This window comes from Coptis chinensis, chromosome 5 (assembly GCF_015680905.1).
Source record: "Coptis chinensis isolate HL-2020 chromosome 5, ASM1568090v1, whole genome shotgun sequence".
Lineage (NCBI taxonomy): Eukaryota > Viridiplantae > Streptophyta > Magnoliopsida > Ranunculales > Ranunculaceae > Coptis > Coptis chinensis.
Window position 1 is genome coordinate 85,328,545 of NC_141460.1, and position 27,962 is coordinate 85,356,506.

General features: G+C 35.5%; 1 protein-coding gene and 2 pseudogenes across 3 annotated transcripts; 1 reads left to right on the top strand and 2 right to left on the bottom strand.

Moving 5' to 3' along the window:
• Window positions 1-101: 101 nt before the first annotated feature.
• Window positions 102-9,719, bottom strand: SCY2 (SecY protein transport family protein). Of its 2 annotated transcripts, none has more exons than XM_086561335.1 (14): window positions 9,559-9,719; window positions 9,033-9,470; window positions 7,638-7,726; window positions 6,970-7,049; window positions 6,765-6,854; window positions 5,766-5,857; window positions 5,352-5,435; window positions 4,767-4,908; window positions 3,947-4,063; window positions 3,130-3,259; window positions 1,606-1,729; window positions 1,421-1,527; window positions 758-875; window positions 102-666 (listed from the first exon to the last, which is right to left on the bottom strand). In XM_086561335.1, exons 1-13 carry the CDS (start codon window positions 9,623-9,625, stop codon window positions 786-788), a joined length of 1,650 nt encoding a protein of 549 aa, XP_086417461.1. In that variant the 5' UTR covers window positions 9,626-9,719; the 3' UTR covers window positions 102-666; window positions 758-785. The 2 variants fall into 2 exon arrangements, with proteins under 2 accessions (XP_086417461.1, XP_086417460.1); XM_086561334.1 differs by having other exon boundaries at window positions 102-556; window positions 9,559-9,715.
• A 12,369-nt stretch (window positions 9,720-22,088) lies between these two features.
• LOC147499567 (interactor of constitutive active ROPs 4-like) lies at window positions 22,089-25,859 on the top strand (annotated as a pseudogene). Its single transcript, XR_015195934.1, has 4 exons — window positions 22,089-22,262; window positions 22,348-22,509; window positions 23,244-23,447; window positions 25,092-25,859. The product of XR_015195934.1 is annotated as an interactor of constitutive active ROPs 4-like (transcript).
• Window positions 25,860-27,141: 1,282 nt separating this feature from the next.
• LOC147499568 (protein DMP2 pseudogene) lies at window positions 27,142-27,750 on the bottom strand (annotated as a pseudogene).
• Between the last annotated feature and the right edge of the window lie 212 nt (window positions 27,751-27,962).

Sequence of the window (27,962 nt, forward strand, 5' to 3'; positions counted from 1 at the left end):
CTGCACATGAATCTTTATTACAATTTCATCAACTACCCCGCTGCACTGGGATCTTTCTATCAATCAAGCTTAGACAGACTCATGAGAAACTCTGGAAGGCACCTTATGAACTGCATTTGCAAATGCAATTTATACAAGGCTACTTGTATGTATAACAAGTTGTGATTGTTGTCATTCACAGTTTACAATGTTACAACCTACACGTATTAATAATGAAAACTTTAGATGTTATAACATGAAATTGAGGTACAAATTCTAGAGGTTAACAAGAAACAGAAAAAAAATAGTTATGAACTCTAGCTGCATCTTGCTCTGGGATCAAAATGGTGAGCTCTAGCTTGTGTCTGTCTACGGGAGTTGAACACAGATATACTGCAACAAAGAATATGGTTTTGACAGTGAACACGATTTTGCAGGAGAGTTACAGTCACTTTTGCAGATGTTCATCAGTTGTCTGTCAATAGAACTTCAGTTCTATACTGTTACGTTTAAGTCCAGCACCGTGCTCTCCCATAGGCTAATAAACTCACCGAACGGACAATACCATTTCAGAGACCTACAAGTACCATGTATGAAAATCTTGTCCATCAGCAGAAAGCATATAAGAGTGCATCCCCATAGACTAATAAACCTATATTGGTCAATACCATTTCCCCATTTCGAGACCTAACATGCACACAAAAAAAAATTCCATAGCAGCAAGCAAATAAAAGAGTTCAAGGTTGGCTTTTTTAGCTAAGGGGTTGTACAGCATTACCTTAAACAAAAGTAGAGACACTTTGCTATTAGACACCATAACGCCTTAGAGCTTTGCTCAGAGTTGGCATTACATTATAGGCCTGATAGGACCTTCTAAGCTCAATAATTGAACCCACCTGAAGAAAAAGCAAAGTCATGACTTCCAAACAAATCCTTTGGCACAAAATTGAGTATTTCCAAAACTACTTTTTTAGACACTGAAAAAATTGCACCACAAATTCCCATCACATTAATTAAAAGTACAACATACAAGCATAAAAAGATTATACAACAGATACATTCGCTGAACATGGTATTAATAATTCACCAAGGGAAAGGCAGGGGACAAATTTCATGGGAGTCTTCTTACAGCAAGTTAAAATAAAAGAGAATTCCCTAGCCCATGAAAATTCTCTCATGCAACCAAACACATCCTAGATGACTAAAGTTATTTATATATCCTAGATGTCAGGTTTCCACTTCTTGTGTATTAATGTGCATTGACAGGAAAAAAACACAAAGGTTTTCATGTTGTATAAAATGCACTGCTGTTTCATATCCACAGGAAGGGATAACAAAACGTCTGTAAATCGGAAAGCCTTTTTGTTTAGCTATTCTTTTTTACCAGGAATCAATATGGAGGCTAAACAGTAGTAGGGATTAAAGCTGACACTGAACTTACAATGATAAGGACTGATGTGAAACCTATTGAAAATCCCTGATTCATCCGACGTAAATAATGATCAAGCATGGACGATATGGTGGCCAGAGTGCTTAGCAGCAGCCCTCCTACAGAAGTAAAAGAGTCAAAAGTTAACGACCGAGCTGCACAGCCTGCAGTTCTTGTTGTGGTTGGGAAAAACTTACCCCAGAAGCGTGTTGATGTTTGGATTTTAGTAAGATGCTCTATTGTAGCCTTTCCTGGTTTTATGTTTGGTATTCTAGCACCCATTTTATTCAAGTAGTCAGCGATTTCCTTTGGCATGTTGGCCTGCAAAGGTGACCAACACATAAGCATATATATCAGGGTCTGAAGTTCAATATCAAGCTTTGATATGCCACATATGATTCCTAAGATAAATTATTTAGAATGAAATTTTCAACTATACAGGTATTCATTAAATCCAACTTAGACAACTTGAATTGTCAGAAAAATGCTTCAGTAGTTACAAGGTTGACAGAAAGAGGTGTTCGACAAGATAGGCCCCAATGTTCCACAAGACTACATTAAAGTTGGAGCTCTGTATGGTAAAAATCCGTATATGACATATTTTCAAATAGCATTATGAACTTCTATATTTCCATCCCCAAATGAACTTATGTGTTCAACCTCAACCACATATACAGCCACCCAATTGTCTCTGCAATTAATCTCTTGTTCTCGGTTCATTTCACAGTTTGCTTTCGAACTTGTCTTCTCCCATTAAAAGTTCAACTTGATTTTCTTGATACATTCTATTCTGTGTAATAATATATCATCAGGAAAGTCAGGGAATTCCTTGTGAACAAAGCCTTTATGTTAACAGTGAAAGTATGAGAAGGTTCCAAAGTAGTATCAATTCCTAAGCAAAGGCGACAAAAAAATAATCCACTTCTATCTACAGTTTTTTTCACTGGTACTACTTTTATTGATTTTACCACCTAAACTCCTTCCCAGGTAAAAGTGGGAACCGATCCCAAGACCTAGGGGCCAACCACACAAAGCTTTGACCAGTTGGCCACTAGACACCTTCACCCCTTATTCTTAGCTGATCATTACGCTTCAACCCTTTAGATAGAACCAAAAACTCTATTCCACAACCCAGCTCCATCTTCTCATATCTTCTTCATATCTCCTACTACAGTACTACTATGACCCAGGTCAATATAGCCTCACAAAGTATTATTATCGTGTCATATACAGCAATTTTTAGTACAAGACTTATCACGCTGTGTCAAGGACTCAAGGCTATATCATGCTGTCATATGAAACTTAGATTCTTCGTGATGTTTACAAAAACTTTCTTCGACATGAGTATTGTCTGCCCATCACTCCTTCAGTCTACAACTTGCACTAATCCTCATAAGTTTCCGAACCATTCTAGAAGACTGTTTTTCATTAAACATCCCAAGTTCTTCTTAAAACTCACATACTTTCATTCTTCTTTCTACCTTACATGAATCTGATTTCTCAAGATCACACAACTTCATCATTGTGCTCCACTAGTTTAACAATGAAGGAACAATCACGCCAAATCAAGAAAAAAATCCTTTTTTATAAGCTAACAAGTCACTCCATGGTTACCGTCATCAACATTAAGGAGTAGATGTCATCTCTAAAACACCAATAGTTCAGGTTCTGTTTAGGTTTACAATGAGTTTTTTTCCCCGATAAGTTGAGATGATACTTACAATGTCAAAAATATTGAACAGGAAGACAAAAAACGCATAGATTGAGTAGTAAACCCATGGATCTGCTCCAAGTGAAGATTCAGGGTTCAATATTTCTTTGACATGTCCCCAGAATGATGAACCCAGAACACTGCAAAGAAATGCCAAATATTAGAAGGAAAAAAACATAAGATTCGTGGACAACAAAATAATATAAATTCATATAAAAAAAGGATATCTCATAAGGGTAAGTGCATCAACAAAAATGTTTTATAGAGTGAGGAAACGATCGTGTGGTCCATGTAGTTAGTTATATGGACCATAATAATCCTACAATCTCCCAGTTGGTCCATATGACAAACTAAATAGTAGTTTACTTCATAAAAACTTTTGTAAAATGACTCGTGTGGGTTGACAAGAAATTAATGTATATGCGACCGCATTTTCAAACAATATGTATCAAAGTTATGCCATACATAATTTGGTTATCATATTATCATAATCAAACAAACTACTTATGTAAGTCATGGCAGTTGTGTGTCAAGGAAAGTACATAATCCCTTCAATGTACCACAACATTAGCAACTTGATCGATGAGAATTGTAAGTGAGAAACGTAAGCCATGACATGACAAGAAAAACAATGTTTGGAGCATTTGATAAAACGTGAGAAGAGCTGTTAATAATAAATAATTATATTCAGTTCTAGGTGTATGATAGACCTAAGCCGCGAACTACCAAAGCAATGTGCAAGACCGCAAGTGCACCTATATAATTCTAGAGGTAGAAAAAATTGCATTCCATATTTCCATGTCATTTAGATACACTTGGTGAAATACCTTGCAAGAATCGCGGGAAATGCCAGAAGATAGGAGGTGGCAAGAACAGGCTGCATGCCCGATGGATTGATGTTGAAGGGTATATAGGGCTCCACCTCAGTAACAGGAGATTCATCTCTGTCCAAATATCAAAATTAGTGGTACATGTCAATACATTGAATAAGGGAAAAAAATGCATATACGACAGCTGCATGTAATATAATAATATAACCCACAATGAACCAACCATATAAACAATGATTGATAGCAATGGGATGCTGCATGACTAAACACGATAGCAGCCTCCCTAGATCAATCACCTAACTTCAGATATCAGAAAAAACAAAAGATATAGATGCTTGGTCTGTCGCATAGGTACAGGGCCTCCAAACACAAGAGGCCAGCAGGTGAATAGAGATTTTTTATGTTAGTTATATTGTCAATATATCCAGTGGCCTACTGGTCAAGACTTGGGAGGTTGGGCCCAAGGTCTTGGGTTCGATTCCCATGTTCATCGGGATCGGGGAAAGGGAATTTAAGGGATCAGAGAATAATATCCTAACTATCAAGAAAAAATAATTTAAATTAAATTAAATAAGCTTATCTTCACTAAATTCAGATAGTTATATGAAACGTATAGCCTGTATACAATACAGAATTAGAACAGATAGTGCAATTGAAATTTGCACATGTCTCATCTTATATCATTCCAGAAGGGAAGGAACACCGCCACATGTTGTTACATAAGTGACTTCATTGATTGTTAAGCATCCATTATTAAAATAGAATATGCTTACAGAAAAAGAGCCACATTAATAAAACAAATTGATGGAAATTTGACCTTGCAGCAGAAGCTAGTTTGAAACCATAATACTGCAACTTGATCTTCCTGCAACCCTCAGTAACTACCACGGCCCACATAGTGACTACAGTGAACACACCTAAGACAGCGAGTATATAAGGCCACCAGCTTACAGTGCTTCCTGAATAAAATGAAATGCACAGTTCCACTGTCAATCAGTGAAGGTACATGATACTACAAAAAGAAGAGCTATTTGATACAAAAGTAAATTAAAAAGTAGAACATAAAATTATAAGATATTGATGACAAAGTATGTCACAGATAGCAAATAATATAGAAGTATGAACTCAATTCCTTGCTTTCTATGCTACAAGGATTTTACAATATATGGTCCTCATGAATGGAGCATAAGTTAATTCAAGGTTGTGGTATGAGAATCATTGTGAAGCCATGTTTTCTTTAACATATTACCACAAAGAAAGAAGTGAAAATCCATATAATGTTTAAACATTGTAAGGGAAATAACAATGATACTGGCTCTAATTTTCCAATTCATTAACTCTACATTTAAATTTAGGACTGGAAGGAAACCTTTTTTGAGATGTTTTTCCTAGAAATACCTACCTGTGAGCTGATTCAACATCTTGTGCAATGTATCAGTGTAGCCAGTCAAAATTCCAACACATATAATCAGAGATGACCCTTGACCTGAACCATGCACAACCAGTTCAATTATATAAAGATTTCTAACTTTATATTATATAAAACCTATAAAACCAAAAGATGAAATGCAATTTCATTTTACTTGTTAACTCATGTTTTAAGTTGATATAAGTAACTTGGATATTATTAGCAAAGTTAAATCAAACCCACGCATTGCTACTACCTGAGAAATTTAAACCGCGTTTATATAAAACTGGATACAAATTTAAATCTTATGAATGTAGAACTTCTCAAAATAGTTACAACTTATAATCATTGAAATTGTTCTATTACCTATGGAAAAGAAAGAAATACTGAACAAGTTGAAATAGTTACCAAATCCAGCTTCTGATATTTTGTCACAGATCCATGTCATAGACATTGCACCACAAACTAAAAATAGACTTGTCACCAGCACATGCTTCAGCCTGCAAAACATAGGTTATGTTATAAATCAGCTAATACGGCTAAATCAGCTACAAAGTAGGGACTAAAAGGTCTAAGTTTGACAAACATTTTACAAAGAACTCATCAGGAAATCAATGGAGCACCAAAAAAACAAAGAAATTTATAAAATGAAGTGATCGTACTGTTGCTTTTAAGTATTAATACAATGTGGACAACGAGTTTAAATCTTCTTAATAACATATATTTTGTAAGACATTTCACTCTCTAGGATCAAATAGAAGTCCAAAGCAAGTTTAACTTATCTTTAGATACTGGGAAGGGTTCTAGGGACATATATTTAAGAAATACATAAACACACTCATGATCGCTAGGGCATTTCTAAGTTTAGGTTAGACCAGCTTTTTGTAGATATGATCTCCCAACCACTTTAAACATTTTGACAAAAATTTATTCAAATTGGGAACTTCTAACCCCATCGAATGTAGTCAACAAATTAAGAACTGTGGACTGTTCACTTTGATGGTAATAGATACTAAACTTGGCAAGGTTAGAAATTTTTGAATACTCTGATTCTTTGTGACAATGTTCAAATAGTTAGGAGATCATATCTACAAACAACTAGCCAAAATGCCCTAACTATCATGTGTATTTTCAATATATGTCCCTAGAACTTCCCTTAGATAATATAGTTTTCAGCAAAACTGGTAGAGGTAATAACGATACATTCAAACGAATAATGGCTTGATAAAGGAATAGTTTGCTTGAACACCAAAATGAAATTCACACCAGTAAGAGAATGCTAAACTTTCAATGTGGATATAGGTGACAGAAAAGATAGGTAGATAGAACACTTATAAAACATATATTAAAAATCTATTATGTACGAGAGTAAACACCACGGAACATGAGTAGTTTGCACCTCATTACCTGTGACTAGCTGCAAAGATTGAATATTGAAGTGAATAACAAGAAAGAATTACTGCTTCCAAGATAGCAAATCCGAGTGAGATCCACCATCTGAAATGAACATACAAATGTGAAGAGTTTGCATCATTCAACACTGATCATGAAATTACAAACAAATTCAATAACAAAAACTCGTCTCACTGCTTGAGATGAAAACTAGACACACATATAGCTCTTAATCTTCTCATGGCCGTCTAAGCCTTCTTTCCGCAGCTTTACAAGGGAGGGAATAACATGGCAAAGTACCTGTTGAACCATGTGACAGATGAAAGTCAAGATATAAACTTGTGAAACACGTTAAAGAAAGCCTTTCAAGCTGATATGCATTGGTTGAATTACTAATAAATCACACTCAAAAGTTTAAAGGAAGTTGAAAGAAAATGATGACATTATATGGAATCCTAATCAATAATGCAAACGAAACTCTGCATTGGTAGCTTGCCCCCACCCCCCGGCGCACACAAAGCAGAAGTGCACCACACAATTAACAGCCAACATTTCTTAGTCACAAGCAATAATTTCATATTAACACTTCTTGATGCATACACGTTTGACAAATTTTTACATAGGAATGACTATATCTCCATTACCTGTCAAAATGACTTTAGGAGGAAGAGAAAGTATTAGGCACTGAAATCTAGATTTCTGCTGAATACCTGGCTTCTCTACCACAAATATTGATGTGTAATCATGTCTATGGAACATTTAAACATTCCCTTCAACTTCTAAAGGGGCAAGCAGTGAAGAATACACAGATAAATCGAGTCAAAGAAAAATGCGACCTAATTATCTGGGAATCATTCAGGATAAGTCAAAAGTGGAAATGGAACATACCTGCATAAGAATTGAAGCACCAATCTGAGGACTAATTCCAAGCTGGAATAGTGAAAGTTTCAGTTCTGATGCAGAATCACCAAGTTCATCTGCCAAAAGAATTAAATCATAACCAAGCACAGAACGCAAACCATGGATTACAGCTTTTCCAATTGTTATCAGATACATAGTATCCACTAAATTTCTTCTCTAATTAAGTAGTCAGACTATCAGATTAGGAATTAAAAGGACTCTCTACTTGTGTCACTATACAGAATGGTTAGTGCAAGGCTCCTTTATCGTGATCTCTCTTGTTTTTAGGAGCTACGAACATGCCATCCATATTGTAATACATATCAGTACTGTTTGTGTTTCCCAATCCTTGGGCCATGAGACTCAACAATTTCAATACCCTTCCTTGTATAGTATTCTAAATAACTGTAACCTTGAGGTTCATTATTAGTTTGTTTTTTAGAGTCATATCAATCCAACGTACTTTTGTTCCATGTGCCACAGGTGTAGGTTTCATAATTAAGTTACATTGGCACGTGTATGTGTGTCTGAGTCTGACACAGAAACGAAGTGTAGTACACGGCAAAATAACAAAAAACTGAGGTATATGAGTATATCACATACAATATGTGTCTATGGCGTGTCCAACACGGATGATATTTAAAATATGGTGTGTCAATGTAACATAGGTTTCAATTAAAGCTTTCAAGCAAGGCAACTATTGTAAGTCATGGAAACATCAAACTTCATCTAAATGAAGTGTTTACATCATAGTTCTAGACTATGCTGTCAATAGCGGTGCTAAGGCAGACCACGGCAACGCCAAGGTGTCATTTGGGAACCTACCGCCTCACTACTGACAACATATGTTCTAGAGTGAAATGTACAGTCAGTCGGTCACCGAAAGTATAAAGATGGAAAAATTCAGATTAAGCATCAAGTGTCAATGGACTTCCTATTAGATCGAATAGAGTAAAGTATCTATCTGGCTAGATAACACAATGGTCTAAACTTATTAGTAATAAAGAGAACTTTGTCCAAGAAAACAATGTGATCTATATCCTTGTTTTCCTTGTTATATATTATTTGTGTCATACTTCACTCATTTCTTTACAAGCTTTCACTTCCAACACGATGAATGAATAACACCTCAATCTTCGATCTATTTCCACTTTAAGTTGATTTCTTTAACAGACGACTAAGCGATTTAATAAATTACTGGCGTTTTCTACCACATTTGTCAACTGCATTGTGGATAGTGGGATTGACTTCACAAATTACAGCTCAAGCTTATAGATAAACAGCATATAAGTGATCCGTCTATCAGTATGCAATTCAGACAATTAGTATAAGACCTTCATTCCACTGAAATTCCAAAATTAATAGTTAAAAACAGGAACTTACCAACAGATCCAGAGACAAAGCTAAGGTAGTCCCCAGGTATCAACCGCCTATCAAAGCCAGGTAGTGGAATGAAATAGCCCACACGACTAATTACAATCAAAACAGCCGTTACAAATAATCTGCGTCGTATCTCACTCTTGAAGAAAGATTCAGCAGCATTATTGACAACAGAGCCGAGGCGAACAAAATTCAAGAATCTATTTTTGAACAATTTGGAACTGGTTTGCAACTTCTCAGAAGTACTAAAATCATGTGAATTGAGAACACCAGTTTCTGGGGTAGATGTTGTCTCAATGTTCATGCAGGAAACAGTGAATCTCTTTCTATTGGCCAACACGAAATGCCTTGTGAGCAAGTGTGATTCATTCTCAGCAAGAGATAAATATTTACAATGTCTTAATGGGTAATATATTTGCTGACGGAAATCAGCCCGCCCACCTGCAAATGTTCAATATTTGAAGCTTTACTAGTAGTAACAGATAACATGAACCAAAATGAACCAATGATGGTAAAAAGAAACACTCACCAACACGATGTTTAGTTCTGGAAAGATGGAAACTTAGAGTGTGGGAGCTCAACAAAGTTGCTTCCATGTTAGAGAAAGGAGGAAGAGTCTGTTTTCTGTGTTATATTTGTGTACAACTGACAAATACTTGGTCTAATCCGTAAAAGTACTTAATTGGGCTTTTCTTAAATAGAGCCCAATGTTAAAATTATTATTACTACAACAGAATAACTGGAGGTGGAGATGGAGGAGGAGTAGTTTAGGGTGCGAGAGGGAGAGGAAAAGGGAGAGTAGAGAGAAGAGAAAAAAGAAAGCAAGGGAGGAGATGAAAGGAGGAAGATGAAGAGAAGAGCAAGAGATGAGAGGAGGAAGATGAAGGAAGGAGGAGATGAGAGAAGAAAGATGAAGGGTGGAGAAAAGAGAGAGACTATTAAGAGGGGGGAGGGGGCACAGACAGCAGCCAAGACACATTTTACACCCTCTCAAAAACAAAGTCAACTCTAAACGTTCACATACGCTCACTTGACTAGTCAAGTAAAGAGCGAACGTTTTGGGCAGAAGGTGGTTATGTAGACAAAATGTGATTTGGTTGGTTTATGTCTGTCATCATCTCTTCTCTTCGTCTCTCTTCCTTTCCTTCTCCCTCTCTCTCTCCACGCTCTTTCAATCTCTCCTTCTAGTGGCTTTCAATATAATTAGGATTCCCCCATCCTAATTATATTGGCTCATCTAATGGGGAGTAATACTTGATAACCCATGTTACCCTTTCCAAAATAACGTTAATATTTAGCATGCATATTCTTGATTAAAAACGAATGAAAATAGCCCAAATAATCTACTAACTGGGTTTCTTGTTCATCTGAGAGTTGTTATAACCAATCCTTTGAGGGAGGAAGAACCCTATGCCGCATGGTTTTTGGCTAGAGTCCAGAAAAATGGCTTGTATTCCTGTTCTTCCATATCATCAACCTGATTGAAATCTTGTCCAATGAGAAGTTTTGAGCTGGACTTATTGAAGGGATGGTTATTCTAGAATTTGTTAATAAAAACATGAATTAGTTTCCCGTGATAGAAAATTACTTGAATGTTGAATGCAATACTAATTAAGTAATCATAAAACTAGGTTCAAAACCCTGATTCCGGTCTTTATTAGCCTAAAACCCGTTGACTTTTTGAATTATGTCTAAAGCCCACCCGGTTTGTAAAAATGCGAAATAAAGGTTTCGTTTTCGGTGAGTTTGTGAGAAAAAACCAACTGTACCTTTATTGTTTTTTCAAAATACCTTACATACCCTTTTATATGAAAGTTGTTACTTAATTTCTTTCTTCCTCAATTGGCAATGGTGATTTCTCATATCGTGATTTTGAACTGAAATTGAGACCGTCTTTTCTCTTTTCTTCTTTGTTCTACTTTTCTTTGGACTTTTCTCGAATCATCCTTTGTTTGACCCCACATAATACGTGGCAAACGTCCATTAGTAGGGGTCTCCATTTTATTCATTTAATCGACAGGGCTAAAGCCCAATTTGCAATACCATGGATCAATGTACAAGCCCGTTAACTCATGTGTCTAAAAATCAAACTTTAGCCACATGGCTTGCCACTAATGTACATTGATTTATGTCCAGATTCATTTATTATCAAAGAGATAATTATCGGTTCTGATTATATTCTATCACAATTACTCAAGATCGATAATACTTAAGCTACAAGGACTCTCTACTCTACCTATATAAATACCAAACTGTTTTTCATAAGGAACTACGTGGAAACTTGATCCCTAGAGAATAGATCTTGGGTACGTAGGCAGCCATTATTTGGTTCAGTTTCATCTCCCCCAACATCAAATTCCTCTGTTTCTTAGTGTGTTCTTTACCATTGCTTTTGTTGTGTTGAAGCAGTTTACTGCCGAAACAGTCACCACTAAGGTACATTTATTTACACCTACACTTCTATTATTATGTTATCTAGGGCAAGCAAAAGATGGAAATTGACTACTGATAATTTAACTTATCGTCATCTCGTATTTGATCATTTTTTCATTGAATAATATAACATGCACTCTTTTGAGATAATGGAATTGTTGTAATTTTTAGTTTCATTTCAATTTTGTGTTGTAGGATGGATTTTCTTGTTCTTGGAGTTATATCCTACAAAAATTTGACTCTCGTGAGTCGTATTGGTCCGTCTTCTTCAATTATCGATGTCAAAATGAGATTTCGACGAATTTCCCTTGCATACATGCTATTGCTGTATTGGTAGTAAGGGTGATTCCTTTTAAATACATTGATGAAGGATATATCACGGTGATCGCGTTCGTGAATACTACTCACATTCTATCAAAACCGGTTCGAATGGTTTTATGCCAAGACGATGCCCGATTCTCCTGCGGTTTATCCGTGTAGTCCGAAGATTGGTCCTGGTAGACCCAAGAAGAAAAGAATTGAAAGCACCGGTGTGATTCGTTAGTCTATGATCAGTTTTGATGTTCTCGGCAAACCATATGTTTTTAGTTGTCTTAATTGAGATTTTTAAGTTTGGTCTTTTGACATTTATTAATGAGAAATTGATATTCATTGTATACTTTTATGGAATGTTGATACTCATTTGAGATTATTCGCTAGTCGGTTTGTTTTATTTTTCATTTGTTATAATGAAATTTATAGTCTGTAAAATTATTCATGTTGCAGGCGTAATTGACAGTGCAATATTCATGTTGCAGTTTGTTGCAGTCGTAATTGAAAGTGCAACATTCATGTTGTAGTCGTAATTGAGAGTGCAACATTCTTGTTGCAGTTGTAATTGATAGTGCATCATTCATGTTGCAGTCTGTTGCAGTCGTAATTGAGAGTGAAACATTCATGTTGCAGTTGTAATTGAGAGTGCAACATTCATGTTGCAGTCTGTTGTAGTCGTAATTGAGAGTGCAACATTTATGTTACAATTGTAATTGAGAGTGAAACATTCATATTGCATCCAGTCGTAATGCGTGCGACTTACTGAACCCATCTCTTTTAAAGGAGACTTCTCCATTTTACAGGTGTCATGTTATGTACTGCAACTACATAGTTTGATGCTTCCTTTTAAATTTGGTGTTTTTGTCTTTGGAATCATGTACTCATAATGTAGACAAAGCTAACCCCATTTATTAGAAACTTGGAATTTATGAAGCAACTGGCTGATGAGGCATTCAATGTCTACTGATACAAATTGCAGGGATTGTAGGTCATCCTATATAGGGTCTGAAATTTACTACACATTCACTATGATGCCCACCAACACAACAAAACATTGCAACCCCTATTGGACAAGGATACCATTCATAACAACAATCACAATTCACAAGAATGAACCTAAGCACAAAATGGGATTTATGAAGTACCAAATTCTCAAAAAATGACGAAACAGAAGCCTCAATACCACAACCTTTCATCAATTTAGGCATAAAAAAGTAACCAAACTTTACAATTATGCTAACATTTTCTTAACTGCCATCATTCAATTCAAGATCCATAACCATCATCAATTATAACTGGTTACGAAAATTTACGCCAATAACACCCAGTTGGCATTGTAATCAAACCATCTCGGATCTAAACTAGGTAAAAGCGAATGAAGAAATCAACCAAAATAGAGAACACCGAAAACCTTAATTTCATTCACAAAATCTAACTCGATTCATAGGTTCCAAAACAACTATATATTACATCGACACCACTAACATTGAAACATTCTAATACTAAATACTAAAGACAGAAACATTGAAACATTGAAACAAATCCTAAACAATCATCTTCAAGAACTAGTAAATTTGGTAACCGCCTTGGTGCCTTCAGAAACGGCATGCTTAGCCAATTCAATAAGAAGAACAAGACGAGCGATGAGTCTGAATCTCCCAGAAGTGATGGTGGGCTTCTTGTTGTACCTTGCAAGACTTGAAGATTCACGAGCGACTTCTCAAAGATATCATTAATGAAACCCGATGAGGTCAAAACCGATAGCACTAATAAGGAATTTTGTATGCCTTCAAAAGCCCGACCAAACATCAATATTTGCTTTTATTGTGGTCTTAACATTCACCCTATTTTCAATAAAGACACTAAAAAAGATTTGCAAGCGGTGTATCCATCATTTTTTCCTTATGCACTTCCATTATATCACCCTAATCAAATCCATAATATCAATCATTGACTTTAAACTGGACCTATAATTCAACAACTTCGCTTTTCACCAAATTTTCTTTACCTTTCTCCTCTATCTTTTCTTTGCCTTTTCGTTTTGGGTTTTGCTCGTTGAGGTAGTTGCATCTTTAGTTTGTTTGGAAGGCTCTCGGTTTAGATTTAGCGGCCTTCCACTGGCATGTGTAACTTTGAAAGAAAACTAATGAATTAGTAGCTTGTTGCAACCAATTCACGATTGCAACATGAATATTTTAGTGTGTTTTTTTACTACAACATGGATGTTTCAGTGGAAAACATGCCTCAAAACTTAAACAAACATCACCAATTTAAACCTCAAACAATACTCATGTTGCATTCAACCCAAAATACTCATGTTAAAGTGGGATTTGACGACACTGCAACATCCATGTTGCATTGGGATTTGATAGTGCAACATTCATATTGTAGTGGTAAGTGACATTGCAAATGAAAATCTAAGTATATTCGATGCAACACTCATGTTGTAGTGAATACATTCAACACACTTTAACCAATTTTTCATCAAATGAAAATCCTAATATACCAAAATTGTGAAACTATCAATGAAATTTGGTATCTAACATTTTTGCCATCTTGTTCTCTTTTTTTTGTAGTAGATCTTGTGTTTGCTTGCACATTATCGGTTGAATCTTTTCTTTTTTCTTCATTAGGGTTCTTCATTTCGAAATTTGGGTTTGATTTGAGGAAACTAGGGTTTAATTTGGGGAACTTGGGTTTCAAAATTTGGGTTTAATTTTGGGAAGTAGGATTTGGGTTTCAAAATTTAGGTTTAATTTGGGGAATTAGGGTTTTGAAATTTGCATATGTTGTTGACTGCAACATGAATGTTGCATATTTGTCTAGTTTGATTTCTGTTTAAGGGACAATTGTGTAATATTGCCAACAAATGGACCGGATGGGCTTTTGATATAATTAGAAAAAACTGTGTCTTTTTTCCATAATTAAATTGAAACACTGGGCTTCAAGCCCATTCTCTGTTAAGTAATTAGCTCAATTTTTATATGCACACATAGTAGAAAATTTTACCTATGGTTTCAGCTCAAGTAAGATCGAAATGTGACTTAGCTGATCATATTCGACCATATGCAAATAGGAAAAAAATAATTCGAAATATTTAAGAAATCATGAGTACTTTAATATCTAAAAGGAATCGACAGTCTCACAGTGGGAATATATTTTATTTTTACTAGTTTCATGGCATGGGGAACATCCTAACATGATAAGCCACAATAATTTTTTTAAAATTTACAATCGAAGTAAAACTACTATTTTTTCTTAAATAAGAACATATACTTTCATTTAATTATGATAAAGTATATTCTGGAAAAAAAATAAGAAATTTAAATTTCATTCAGACGACGTGGATAAACTTATGTATCTGGTCGGTTACAAACAATTAAACAGCAGCCAGTCTTAATGGTAAAAGGGTAACAAACATATGTGAGCATATAATTAGGCCAAATCAATGTTCAATACTATATTTTGACTTTGCTTGATATACATTCTTGGCACCTTAGCCACTTTAGCATTATTGTTAAAAGGGCTATTTGGTTTTTAGGCTATTTTTTAATTAGATAATTTGTAGTTGGTCACCAATTGATCGTTTATTTGCGTTTGGGCCAAAATTGACGGTTGACTGTATTGACTTTGAGTTGACCGTCTTGTTCTATCTATAATTTTCTAGAAATGACTAAAATGCCCTGCACATGCCATATGACTTAATTTCTTGTGGACCAAACACAAATATTATTATTAACAGTATGACCAAATGCTAAAAATTCCAAATAATAGTAAGACACTTGACAAGATCTAAGATTTGATTCAATGGCCATATAAGAATCCTTTTACGACCACAACTTAACCAATTTACATTCTGCACCTAAGTCATGTTAATTAACATACACACGCAAATACGACCGAAAAGTGTGGTGGGTGAAAGCAAAACAAAATGCATATTATTAAATTTTTGCATAATTGTACAAATAATTAATATAGTCTCGATTATTACACATATTTTTTTGTGGTAGGAGCAAAACAAAGCTTCACGAATATTATTATAAATGCGTTTGGAGTTGTGATAATTCAATTGTTATAGTTAGAGGTTAGAAGGTGTTTGCTTTTCATTAGCTTTTATACTAAAATAATTGTGAGGTATTGTTCAAATTGGACTATCTTAAGCCTAAATTTGAACAAGATTTTTACATCTATATAAAGATGACCGATTTCAAAACACCTCATACGATTTATTACCAGTGTCGTTAGTCATGGGGTTGAACAATCTATTGTTGATTCAATCGCTATCATTAGGTATAAACTAGAATATAATAAAGGTTGGTAAAAGAGAGTGAATATTTGAGTGGCCAGTTTATCCAATTAGAGAGTTTTAACTTTAAAAGAGACAGTGGTGAGTTTATGTTAATGGGGGAGGTGGAATAATAGAGTGGTATAATATAATTTTTTAAGGGTGAATTTATAGACGTAACAAGGAGAGAATATTGAGAGAATATTAGCACTCTAAAGTTATTGTTTAATGGTACCAAGAACATAAAAATTTACACCACAATTAGCAGCGGCTAATTTTATGTCAATTTAGAGTTGCTTCTTATATTTAGGGTCAACTACCAATATAATTACATGAAAGATGCATCATAATTAGAGCATACAATCGGAATTAAACCAAATTTAGGCCCTTTATTAAATGCCTAAGTCTTATCTCAAAATTAGGGTTTGGCCTCCAAACTTTAACTGTAAATTAGGGTTTAGTCCTAAAGGTAAATGTGTCAATATATAAAATATGGATGGGCAACCGTCAATTTTGGCCCAAATGCAAATAAACAATCACTTGGTGACCAACTATAAATTATCCAATTAAAAAGTGGCCCAAAAGCTAAATAGCCCTTGTTAAATTGCAATAATTCTGCACTGACACAGAGAATTTGACACAGTTGACCAACACAATGACGTGGCATTACAACATTAATGTTGCAATATGAAAAACCACCATTGCAATATCAATATTGCATCGAGAAGTACCACTTCAATTCAATATCAATGTTACACCATGAAAACCACTACAATGTCAATGTTGCACAGAGAAATATCACTACAACATCAATGTTGTACCATAAAAACCACTGCAACGTCAATGTTGCACCGAGAAATATCACTTTAACATCAATGTTAGGTTGCACCATGAAAACCACTGCAACATTAATGTTGCACTATGAAAAATCAATGAAATGGATGGTTTGCTATGAAAAAAAGATGAGAATGGAAAAATAAGAATGGAAATATGATAATGGAAAGATAAGAAGTGTTACAAATGAGAGAAAATAGATTTTTGGCTTTTATTTTCACCACTAGCCTGCAACATGCCATGTCACTGTGTCTTGACTGTGTCATTTTTCCTGTGTCAGTGTAGTATTACTCATTAAAACGAAGTGGACCAAGACACTGATCTGTATTGTAGGTTGTCGCATCAAAGGTGCAATGTTCCGGAATACCTCGTTGCATGTGAAGACTTAAACTTCCACGTCTTTGGTTTCATATGAAAGTATATCAGAATGATCCTTTAGCAGAAAGACTTGTGATAATGTGATCAGTCATAATGCCTATATATGGACAAAAAGAAGACTTGTAATCAACTTTTCACATGATTTAGATATGTATCGAAATCTCACAAGGGCACAAAAAGTTGATCAACTTCCAAATGTGCGTTTTATTACCTTTATATTACTATATTACAGCTTTTTATATGTTTAATGAAAAGACAACTCATAGCTTTTATTGTCTTTTTTAGGTTATAGAGAATTTTAGACCACTTATCATTAAAGTTGTGTCTTAGCACCAAAAGGAGCCTTAATCACGCTTATTATGAAGACCAAAAGCTGCTATGAAAAAGTGCTAAAAAAGTCAAAATTAATGGTCAAAGTCAAAGGTCAAAACCCTTAACTCAAAAACCAGAGATGGAGGTCCTTATCACAAAATATGACATTCTCCAAAACCTATTTTGATCAAGAAGAAATCAAAAAGGAAAAGGAAAAAGCAAAAGCATAAAGTGAAGGGTGAGGTGTCTCAAATGTAATGAAGAAGGGCAAATCAATAAAAAAACATAAAGTAGGGGTATATAAACCAAAAGTTAAAGAGAGAGAATGCACCTAGACTTAATCTAGTGTCATTTAGGATTTATCTTTTTAGTCTTTTTCTTTCAAGTCATTTTACTTTATTGTTTTATATTTCAATCTTGTTATTTTGCTTCGTTATTCAATCAATCAATCTTTTTGTTGTTGTTCTTTGTTGGTTTAAATACAGAAATATGCAACGTATTTAGGTCCTATTAACACTTGTATCAACATATAATTTTTTTTCACAAACGTATCAATGTACTATGCCCGATTTCACAAAAATAACAATTTGTTAGTATCCGTCAGTTAAGTGATGATATGTCCATTTATTTTCAATTTTCTTTTTTTGTATTTTCCACCCGACATAATATTAGGACGTGATGTGGCAAAAATAATACACCTAAGATAATGGGTGAGATTGATAACTCTTAAGGCCCAAAAAGAATAAGGACCCAGCCCCCAAAAATGACAAAACCCGACCCATGAAACAAAAGATTATAACCCAGCCCAACAGTCTAACCCAAATTCTTATACTAAGAAACGACCAGGTGTACAGGATCACCCTCGCCCTCATCTTCTTCCCCAACCATTAAACCAGCAAACCCTAAAATAAAATACTCTAATTTTAGGGCATGTCGTTAGCTGGCTTGGTGATATTTACTCATTTGTCTCACCTCTCACTAGAGAAATCTACCTCGTGGGAGAAAATTTTTACAAGTTCTGGTCTTAATCACTTGAAGTTACACCTTATACGAACAAAAATTATACAAGCGCTCATAAAGCCATAATCCATGTGCATAACTTCATATAGGTGCTTCTACGAAATAGAGCTTAGAGTTTATATTATTAGCGTTGCTGCTTTGAGAACAAGGAGTTGGGAGGTCGTGTCCTTGATCCTTTAGGCGCTCAAAGAGGAGAAAATAAAGATCCGCCTTAGCTATTTGTTTCTTAAATACGTAATATTCTGTGATTTAGCTAAAGCAGCGACTATCCATGATTTTGAAGATGTGGCCATCAAATTGCAGCTTCATACATGGAGAGTTTAAAACTCCCATTTTGGTGATTTCAAGACTCCCGTCGGTGATGAGTTCTTGTGGCAGGGTTGGTACCACCAATCTGCACTAAAATTAGAGTTTTTTATTTTAGGGTTTGCTGGTTCGATGGTTGGGGAAGAAGATGAGGGCGAGGGTGATCCTGTACACCCGGTCGTTTCTTAGTATAAGAATTTGAGTTAGATTGTTGGGCCAGGTTATAATATTTTGTTTCATGGGTCAGGTTCTGTCATTTTTGGGGGCTGGATCCTTATTCTTTTTGGGCCTTAAGAGTTATCAATCTCACCCATTATCTTAGGTGTATTATTTTCACCACATCACGTCCTAATATTATGCAGGGTGGAAAATACAAAAATATAAAATTGAAAATAAATGGACACATCATTACTTAATTGACGGATGCTAACAGATTGCTATTTTTGTGAAATCGAGCATAGTACATTGATACGTTTGTGAAAAAAAATTCTATGTTGATACAAGTGTTAATAGGACCTAAGTACGTTGCATATTTCTGTATTTAAATCTTCTTTGTTTCAATCTTCATTTCAATACTTTCTTTCAATGTTCATGTCATTTAAATCTTCAGAACAACTTAAGTTTTCAATGTTCTTCATAACTAGAAACCAATACAAGTTTTAAACTAAGAATCTACCTTCCTTTCTTCAACTCCAACATTCAAACTTTAAACAATCTAGGATGAATCACATAAAAATCTTTGAGATACTCCAAACTAGTCTACTTCAAAAGTCTTAGGAATATTTCCTCCATAATCTCACTGGGGAAGAAGAAGATATTTTGCATCATTTCCTCTGGTTTTCTTTCTAAAAGTAAATAGAGAAAAATAGGCAATGACTGCCCTTTTATAGGATTCACCTTCACCTTCAAGTTGTCAACAGTTTCCTAATAGAATTTCTACTCTTGGGTGCCAAGCTTTCCTAATAATATATATAGTACGTATTTCTTTGGTATTTATTTTTTCTTTCTTATTTTACATGGAAGCAGCTTCATGTGGCTTCAAGAGCTTTACTCGATATTTCATTGTGAGGGAGTAATATTCACATCCAATGAATATCGCACACGTGTTCAGCATATACAGAACTACCAACCGACCTCGTATCCTCGTCATCAAAGCTTGCTTCATAGTGACTCGACTCAGACAAGAAACCGATTCAACTTGCATCTACAACGATGTCACCACCAACCGATCTCACGTACTCGTCCTGCGAGCTCGCTTATAAGTGACTCAAGTCGAGTAAACGATCTCACCCCGAAGCGACCTCCATAACACTCAATCCTCTCGTCCACAACAGCTCGTAACGTGTATGTCTTTACTACAACCATCAAAACCGAGACCTAGAGTATGGCCACCCAAACAAACTGAATTATGGTGGCTTTAGATGAGTCTCATCGAGACCAATGCCTATGAATGCTTTCCAAAATAAAATATTCACATAACTACCACAATCCACGAGTATCTTTTGATTAATAATGCATTATCATGCGGCAACATCACCGTAGACAGGTCATCTGGTACGAACATAATTGCTCATGGGATGCTAGCCGATACCAGACTCTGACTTACTGGAAAAGGCTCGATATTGACCTCGAGCACTTCTTTTACCGATGAAATCTTTCTTATTTTATCTCTCATGATTTTCTTATGTGGTCTTTCCCCTTTTTAGATTATATTCATTACTCCAAGGGGTTTATCGTGTATTATTGTTGTTTTTGCGGGTCTGACATCAGTCCTGTATTCTCGCAACTTCCCATCCTTCATTAGTTTATCAATTTCTTTTAATAACTACAAGCACCTGTTTGTCTCATGGTTCTCAATCTTGTGGAATTGACAATAAAGCTTGCCCTTTTTATCTCCCTGAGAGTGTATTTTGGCTAGGTCACGAAATTTTCTTTTGCGATCCTCTTTAATATATCTTCCAGTGTGGTATTGATGGTGATAAAATTCCTGGGATCTAGCTCTTCTTTCAGTGTCCTCTCATATTTCCTTCTTTGTTGTGGTTGATTATCCCGATTTGTATAATGCTCCTGAGGTCTTTTGTTATCTGACCTCGAGGGGTCTCGACTCTCGTGTCAATCTCCATTATCTTTGTCTCTCTTTTCTGTCTCTGACACTTGCAATACAGTTTGCATAGTGGCTGCATTTATCCCTTCTTCCGCTCTAATATCTCTGTCAGTTTTGTCATACAACTCTTGTAAACTTTTAACTTCTTTTCTTAAGAGATATTTGTGCATATATAATCCAGGTATCACACCTGTTTGGAAAGCCATGACGGCTGTCATTTCAGATTCATCAAGCCTCTCGACTGATTGAGTTTCAGCCTTGAATCTCGCCAAGAAATCCTTTAAAGACTCATTTTTCCCTGATTTCAGCTGGAATAAAACCGACACCTATTTCGGCTTCACCCTCTGATGACCATAATTAGTGAGGAATCTTTCTTCGATTTCACGAAAACATGAAATGGTCCCCTCAGGTATTGTACAGAACCACTTCAATGCTTTGCCTTTAAGGCTCAAAGAAAATTATCGACATGGTACGGAATCCCAATACTCCATTTCGTGATATATTGAGAACTGTTGTCGATAACTAAAGAGATGGTCCATGGGGACAGTAGTCCCATCATACTAGGTGAACTTTGGATTCTTGAAATTTGTAGGTAATGGCATCCTCTCTACTTCCTTTTTCAATAGGTTTCTACTTGCATCATTTGCCAATTTACGAATTGAAGCTGATACCTTTTCCAGGAGCTTGTCCCCAAATTGCCTCTGCATCAACTCCTGCACCATTTTCTTCGTAATTTTGTGCTTTTACCTCTTCCTCTTACATCACCTTTGGTGTCGATTTCGCTACTAATTGCACCCCTTCGATGTGGCTTTTTCTCACTTCCTCGAGATGACTCTTTCTCACCACTGGAGTGCCTGAACTCGGCTCGCTACACCATAATAGGATATTTGCAACACGTATATTTTTTGTTTTGCAACGGTTATTTACCGTTAGCAAGTTGCCAACGTTAAATAAGCGTTGGCAATGTTGTAAAGTGTTGGTTTATTTAGATGAATTTCATAAATTAATTGCCAACACTTAAAAATCGTTCGGTAAGTGTTACAAATTAAAATTTCGCGAATTTCGGTCTAAGTATAAAACATAACTTTGTTTCTCTTCTCTCACTCTCTCTCACCATCCGCCGCATTTCAAGCCCTAAAATAGATCTCGCACTCATCAAATGTTTACTTCTCTCTCTTCAAATCCTTGAATCTGTACATAACTAATTTTCGGTGGTTCTTGCTGGAAACCAAAGGAACAAAGTAACCAGGTCATTTTTTATCCTTTGCCTTCAAATTTGTTTATAACTAGAAAATCGATTTTTTTAGGGTTTTATTTTCTACTTATTTTTCCAGATCTAGTTTCTTTCTTTGCAAAAAAGAATGCAGATATGAAAAGCAGAAAATGAGAGAAATAATTAGTATTCATATTAGTCAGGCAGGGATTCAAGTTGGTAACTCATGTTGGGAACTCTATTGTCTCCCACATGGAATCCAACCCGATGGTATCATGCCTAGGTATAATCTTTCATTTTTACCGTTTTTTAAACTTATTTGCTCGGTTTTATTTCATTTCTGGTGTGGATATGGATTTGTTAGAGTAGATCTGATTTTTTTTTTTTTTTGTTTGTTTGTGTGGGTTTGGGAATGATGTGGTGATTGATTATTGAGAGTTAAATGTGTTTGTCGGCGCAGGTTTGTATCACCGGATATATAGTGTTGGTGCAAATATCATCGCGGTAATTTCGAAAAACAATATATTCTGCTTTTCGAAAAAGGTTCGATGCTGTTTATAAGTAATGCAAATGATGTGTAGTTTATAGTTCATGTGCTATGTGTTTTGCTTGTGTGTTGTAGTGAGAGTGAGAGTTGTATTTGTCTTGCATATGACATTTTAGTAGTTGTCTTTGTGATAGAGCTTACGTCAACTTGTTTACATTGAGACTCTTTGTTGAACTTATGTTGACAATAATTTAGCGGGATTGGCTTTGACATACACATGAGTAGTGTCATGGGGCTGTTAATACCTTGCTCTATAAAATACAACACTAAAAATGACTTTCTGCTGTTGCCTGGGTGCTTGTGTAATTTTTTTTGTAAAGCGATTTTTAGCTCTTCTGTATATGAAAATATGTCCCAAGGACTTCTAATTAGTTAATATCATTTTGTCGGTTTATGTGTTCATTAAATGGTTCTGTTTCATGTGGGAAAACTAGTTCATCTGTTAGCTTTGACTTGTTTTCAGTGAACAGATCGCACAAGTCAGTGAACAAAGTAACTAAATGGTTAGTGGTGCAATCTTGCTTCTCGGCCCAGGTGAGGAGGCACTTGCTTGTTTCCCAGCACTAACCAATAGTTTCAGGGCACCCGCAGTGGTGCTGTTTTGGAAAGGAGGTATGAACCATCAAACTGTCTCAAATGTTGACTGCATCTCTGTGGAACCTAAACTCATATTGGTAGGTTAGGAGTTGTGTAGTAGTTATTTGATATTTATAAGATAAATGGAATCTTATATTAGTATTTCCTACATATATATTAATTAAATAGGAATATTCCTCTGTTGCATTTCCTACATATATTAGTATATTACACTTGTGTCATCTTGTTTTTGTTTGTACAAATTTCTTTGAGAGTTTAGAGTAAAATATGAAGGATCAAAGCAATCCCATCTCCATTGTAGCTATTGTTCTTATAGTTCTTACCATGAATTCAAGGCTAACTACATCTCAAAAAAGGAATTAATGTTGTATTTTAAAATGCTTTTTATGCGTCTTGAATAATGTTGATCTCCATAAACTCCTTTTCACTTTAACTAAATGTGGGAAGCAACTGCTTTTACCACCTTGAAGTTCTTATGGGTGTTTGTGATGCGGTTGTAATCTTGTCCTTTTATGATTTCTTCAAAATTTTTTGGATATAAAGGGCTCTTATTGTTTTGGATCAATAATTCTATTCTTACCTACTTATTATACATAATAATTGGTGATTGTTGATTTGTATCGAGATACACCGTGTATTCTAGTGCAAATAATGTTATGTAAGTCGGTGTAAAAGTGTTGTTTTTTGGATTGCTTACCAGATGGGAAGTACTTTTGCAAACATACACGCTTTTGTACTACTTACTTTCTTGGAAGAGGCTGTAAATGATTTGCCGAATTGCATCATGGTTATCAAAGATAAAGTTAAAACATGCACTTGTTGCACTTAAAATAATGTTTCTTGTCTCTATGTCGTTTAATTTGTTTTTAAGTTAGATGGACGCAAGAAAGTCTTCTAAATGGTGGTTTAGAAACAGGAAATTTATTAGAACTAATGGGTTTTTATACCGTTTCAAGACTCATGACTACAAAACATATAGCTTCTGTTAAACATTATATGGCCTGAGGGTCTGAGACAAGCTCCACGATAGTGGCATGAGAATTTTGATGAAACAGGACTTGACTTGCAATATCATACACAGGGTGTGTGGTGTTAATCTATGATTCAAAATATGAAAAGCCAGTGATTTAATATTTATGGTAAGTTAAAAGCCAAAGAGTATTACTTGGGTGTACGTTAAAGCCAAGGAATATTTATGGTAAGTTAAAGCCAAGGAGTATTACTTTGATATGCAAATTTGCTTGAAACTGATGCAAGTGTGTAATGAAACTGCGGGGCGATGATAGTAACCATGACATCATTGACATGGTATTTCAATAGCTCATTATAGTAGCTGAGATGGTAATAAAAAAAAGCTGGCAACTTCTCCTGTTGTTTTTTTATTTTTTTAACCATGTTGCAAGGCTTTTTGGTTTTCATTCTTTATACTCGGCTAGGTGCCTAGGCAACATACTGGAACTAGTTGAGCCGGGCATAAGCAGTTAAAAACAATATACTGTATTGTGAATTTGTTTAGGGTAAACAATGACTGTAATAATGGTGAAATGCTTAAGCCGCTGAAAATTGTCGCGGGAGAAAATTGTTCTCTTAAGCCATTAGCTGTTAGCTTACAAGTTCAAGCTCAGTCGTCCTTTATCTTTTTACCGTTTGTTCACCTGCATGTTAGTATAGTTGGATTATACACAGTTGGATATATGAAACGTTGTTTACTTTGCTGCCAGGGAAAGAGTTTCAGATGTGCCTCAAAGGCAATCTTCTAAGGTTCCATTTCAGGTGAGGACATCAGGTTCCGATTCTGATCTACTCCATCAACGACCAATAGTTGATCGCAGCAGCCCTAAGCTAGGTGATCGTCGCTCACCACGAGGTTCCCCAACTGATCGATTCATTACATCAGAAGAAACTCGGGACACGAGTTGCAGATTTGGAATCCCAACTGGGCCAGGCAGCCACAAGAACAGCTTAAGAAACTGAAAGACCAGTTAGCTTCTACTGAAGCTGCCAAAAGGGAAGCTCAAGAAGAACTTGAGAAAAACAAAAAGGAGCCAGTTATTCCTGAAAGCGAAGATGGGCAGGATTCTACTGCTCCGCCACCACCTCCGCCTCCACAAGTCCAAGAGAATAGTCATGGGAATGACAGCAGTGTAACTGATACCTCTGATGAAAACTCAGGCGAAACTGATGTTTTTGAAGTTCCAATGGCAACTGTGCTAGATAAGACCATGATGCAAGAGGGCAACACAAATGAGCAAGAGGATAATGAAACGAAATCAGTATAGAAATCTTCTTAACAGTTACTTCCGGAGGAAGAGAAGCCATCAGTGGAAGATATGGTTTTACTTAAGGATGAGATAAATTTGCTGAAACATATGTTCTTTGCTATCACTTGTGTTAAAAGATTGAAACGTTGTTACTGTTGTTGTGTGGTCTCTGATAGTTCTGTAGGCAAAGAGGAGAAACAAAATATGAGAAATTATATTTTTTTATCAGCAGCAACCCATCAGCAATAGTTTATAACTGTTACAAACGACTTTTAAATTAATTTTTTAAAAATTAACTAACAACTTTGCAACGCTTAAGAACTGTTGGTAATTTTTTAACAAATTACTAACGCTTAAAAACCGTTGCAAAGGTTTTAAATTTGTGTACACAGTTATAAAAAGTGTTATAAATCATTATTGCAACGGTTAATAACCGTTGGAAATTTCTGTTTGCAACGCTTATTAACCGTTGCAAAAATTTCCAACACTTTACCCACGCCATATTTGCAACACTTAAAAAGCGTTGCGAAAATTATTAGCAACGGTTTTTTGCCGTTGCAAATAGCCTGTTATGGTGTAGTGAGCTCCTCACCATCTTTCTCGTACATAGCATCTGTTGCACGCTTCTCATTCTCTTCTCTCACAGCTTTGTTTTTAGCGATTAAAACTTTATTTTGCTTTTCCAATTCTTCCAACCTTCTCAACAAAGCTTTCAAAGATACCTCTTCTTCATGTATCTCATCTACTTCTTCCATCAATCTACTTACCGATCACCTTGTTCTTCATCCTCATTCTAGCTTGGATGCTGCTTGAGAAGTACTCCCTTCATTAACCATCATTGTTTTACTTGCTGTAGCACGCTTTGGAGGCATCTTGACAAGAAAATGAATACCTCCTTAAACAACTACTTCATTGATCTCACAGAAGTTTCTTGAACACACTCAATTATTCTATATCTCAAAACTTCTACCCTTGGATTCGATCTTCAAATAAAGAAGATAAGAAATATCTTTTCTTGTCTTTGAATCACGACGGCGCCAATGTAGTGATCAAATGTCTTCTTCTAAGATCAGCTATGAATTGAATAGGTTTAGAAATGAAACTCAAGCTTTTGTATTCATCATTAATGGTGGTTACAAAGTTGCTCTCTCTCTCTTTCTATTTCGCTCTGGTTTTACAAGTATTTCTATAATGAATCGAATATATCTTCTTTCTCTTGATTATCGCTTTATATATTCCTTCAGTTATAGTGGTGTCCAATTCTATCCTGATGCGTGCATGTCCATTTTCCATTCTTCTCCTTCCTCTTTCCCACTTATTCCTGTAACACATGAACTTATATGCAAGATATCGACATAATAAATAGTTATTTACGATATTCGGGCTAGAATATCGGGTTAACGATATTTGCCGAAAATAAAATAAATAGTGACAATTAAATGAAACTTTACAAAATTACACCAATTTACGCCAATACTTAAGAAATCAGTGGAAACTTGAATAGGCCACGTTAAGATTCCTGTGCTTCCTTGCGGCGGTGAGCGAATCCTATACCATGGCGTGTATTAGGGAATATAACGAATATACTGCTAGCAATAGCACCAATTAATGGAGGTAACACCAAAAGCAACTTTTCTTGTTCTGGTTTTAAAGATGGACGGAAACACTTCACTGAGTTAGGATCCAAGTATGCAACTGTTGCGAACACAAGCAAAGATAATGAAGCATGAACAAAGTCTCCTATTCGGAGTTTATACGCTGATAAGTCCACAGTGTCCAGCGACTTTGTGTTTGGATCTGATAAAAGGATTATCCCATTCTTTGTCACAACTCCATACCGAGTCTCTCCATTACTATCAGTATAACTGTCTGTGAACCAAGAAAAAAAAGAAAAAGCGCCACAAAGTCCAAGGAATATAACGCTGAAGTACTTGTTACTAGTCTTACATTTGCCATTGTTGGTTACCAAAGGATTGAGTAATTGGAGCAAGAAGATATTCCCACTAGGGAGAAGCTTTATGAAGTTAGACAAGCCTGTGAACGTCTTCTGTTCGGCGTTTTTTATAGTAAATGTTCGTCGTATTGAACTAGACTTGTTGTCTGGGGTTATTTGGGCCATGTTATCCTTGTTTGTTGAATTTCGAACTATGTGCATTTCTTTTACCATTTATAGATTCATAATCACATAATGCGCTGACAAGTCTTAATTGGTTGGATTTGTTTATAGAACACTTACGGGTGATTGCCGGGTGGCTTCTTCTCGTTCAAATCATTGTTTGACTTACATGAGAAATTGAGATTGGGTTGTGACCAGAAGAACAAGTCGTCGTT

Bases quoted from the DNA above. Each gene is read 5' to 3' on its own strand.
- SCY2 (XM_086561335.1), bottom strand. From the start codon at position 9,625: ATGGAAGCAACTTTGTTGAGCTCCCACACTCTAAGTTTCCATCTTTCC. The intron at 7,050-7,637 runs GTATGTTCCATT...ATGGTTCAACAG, and splicing joins GTGCTTCAATTCTTATGCAG to GTACTTTGCCATGTTATTCC. The intron at 4,909-5,351 runs GTAGGTATTTCT...CATTTTATTCAG, and splicing joins GATGTTGAATCAGCTCACAG to GAAGCACTGTAAGCTGGTGG.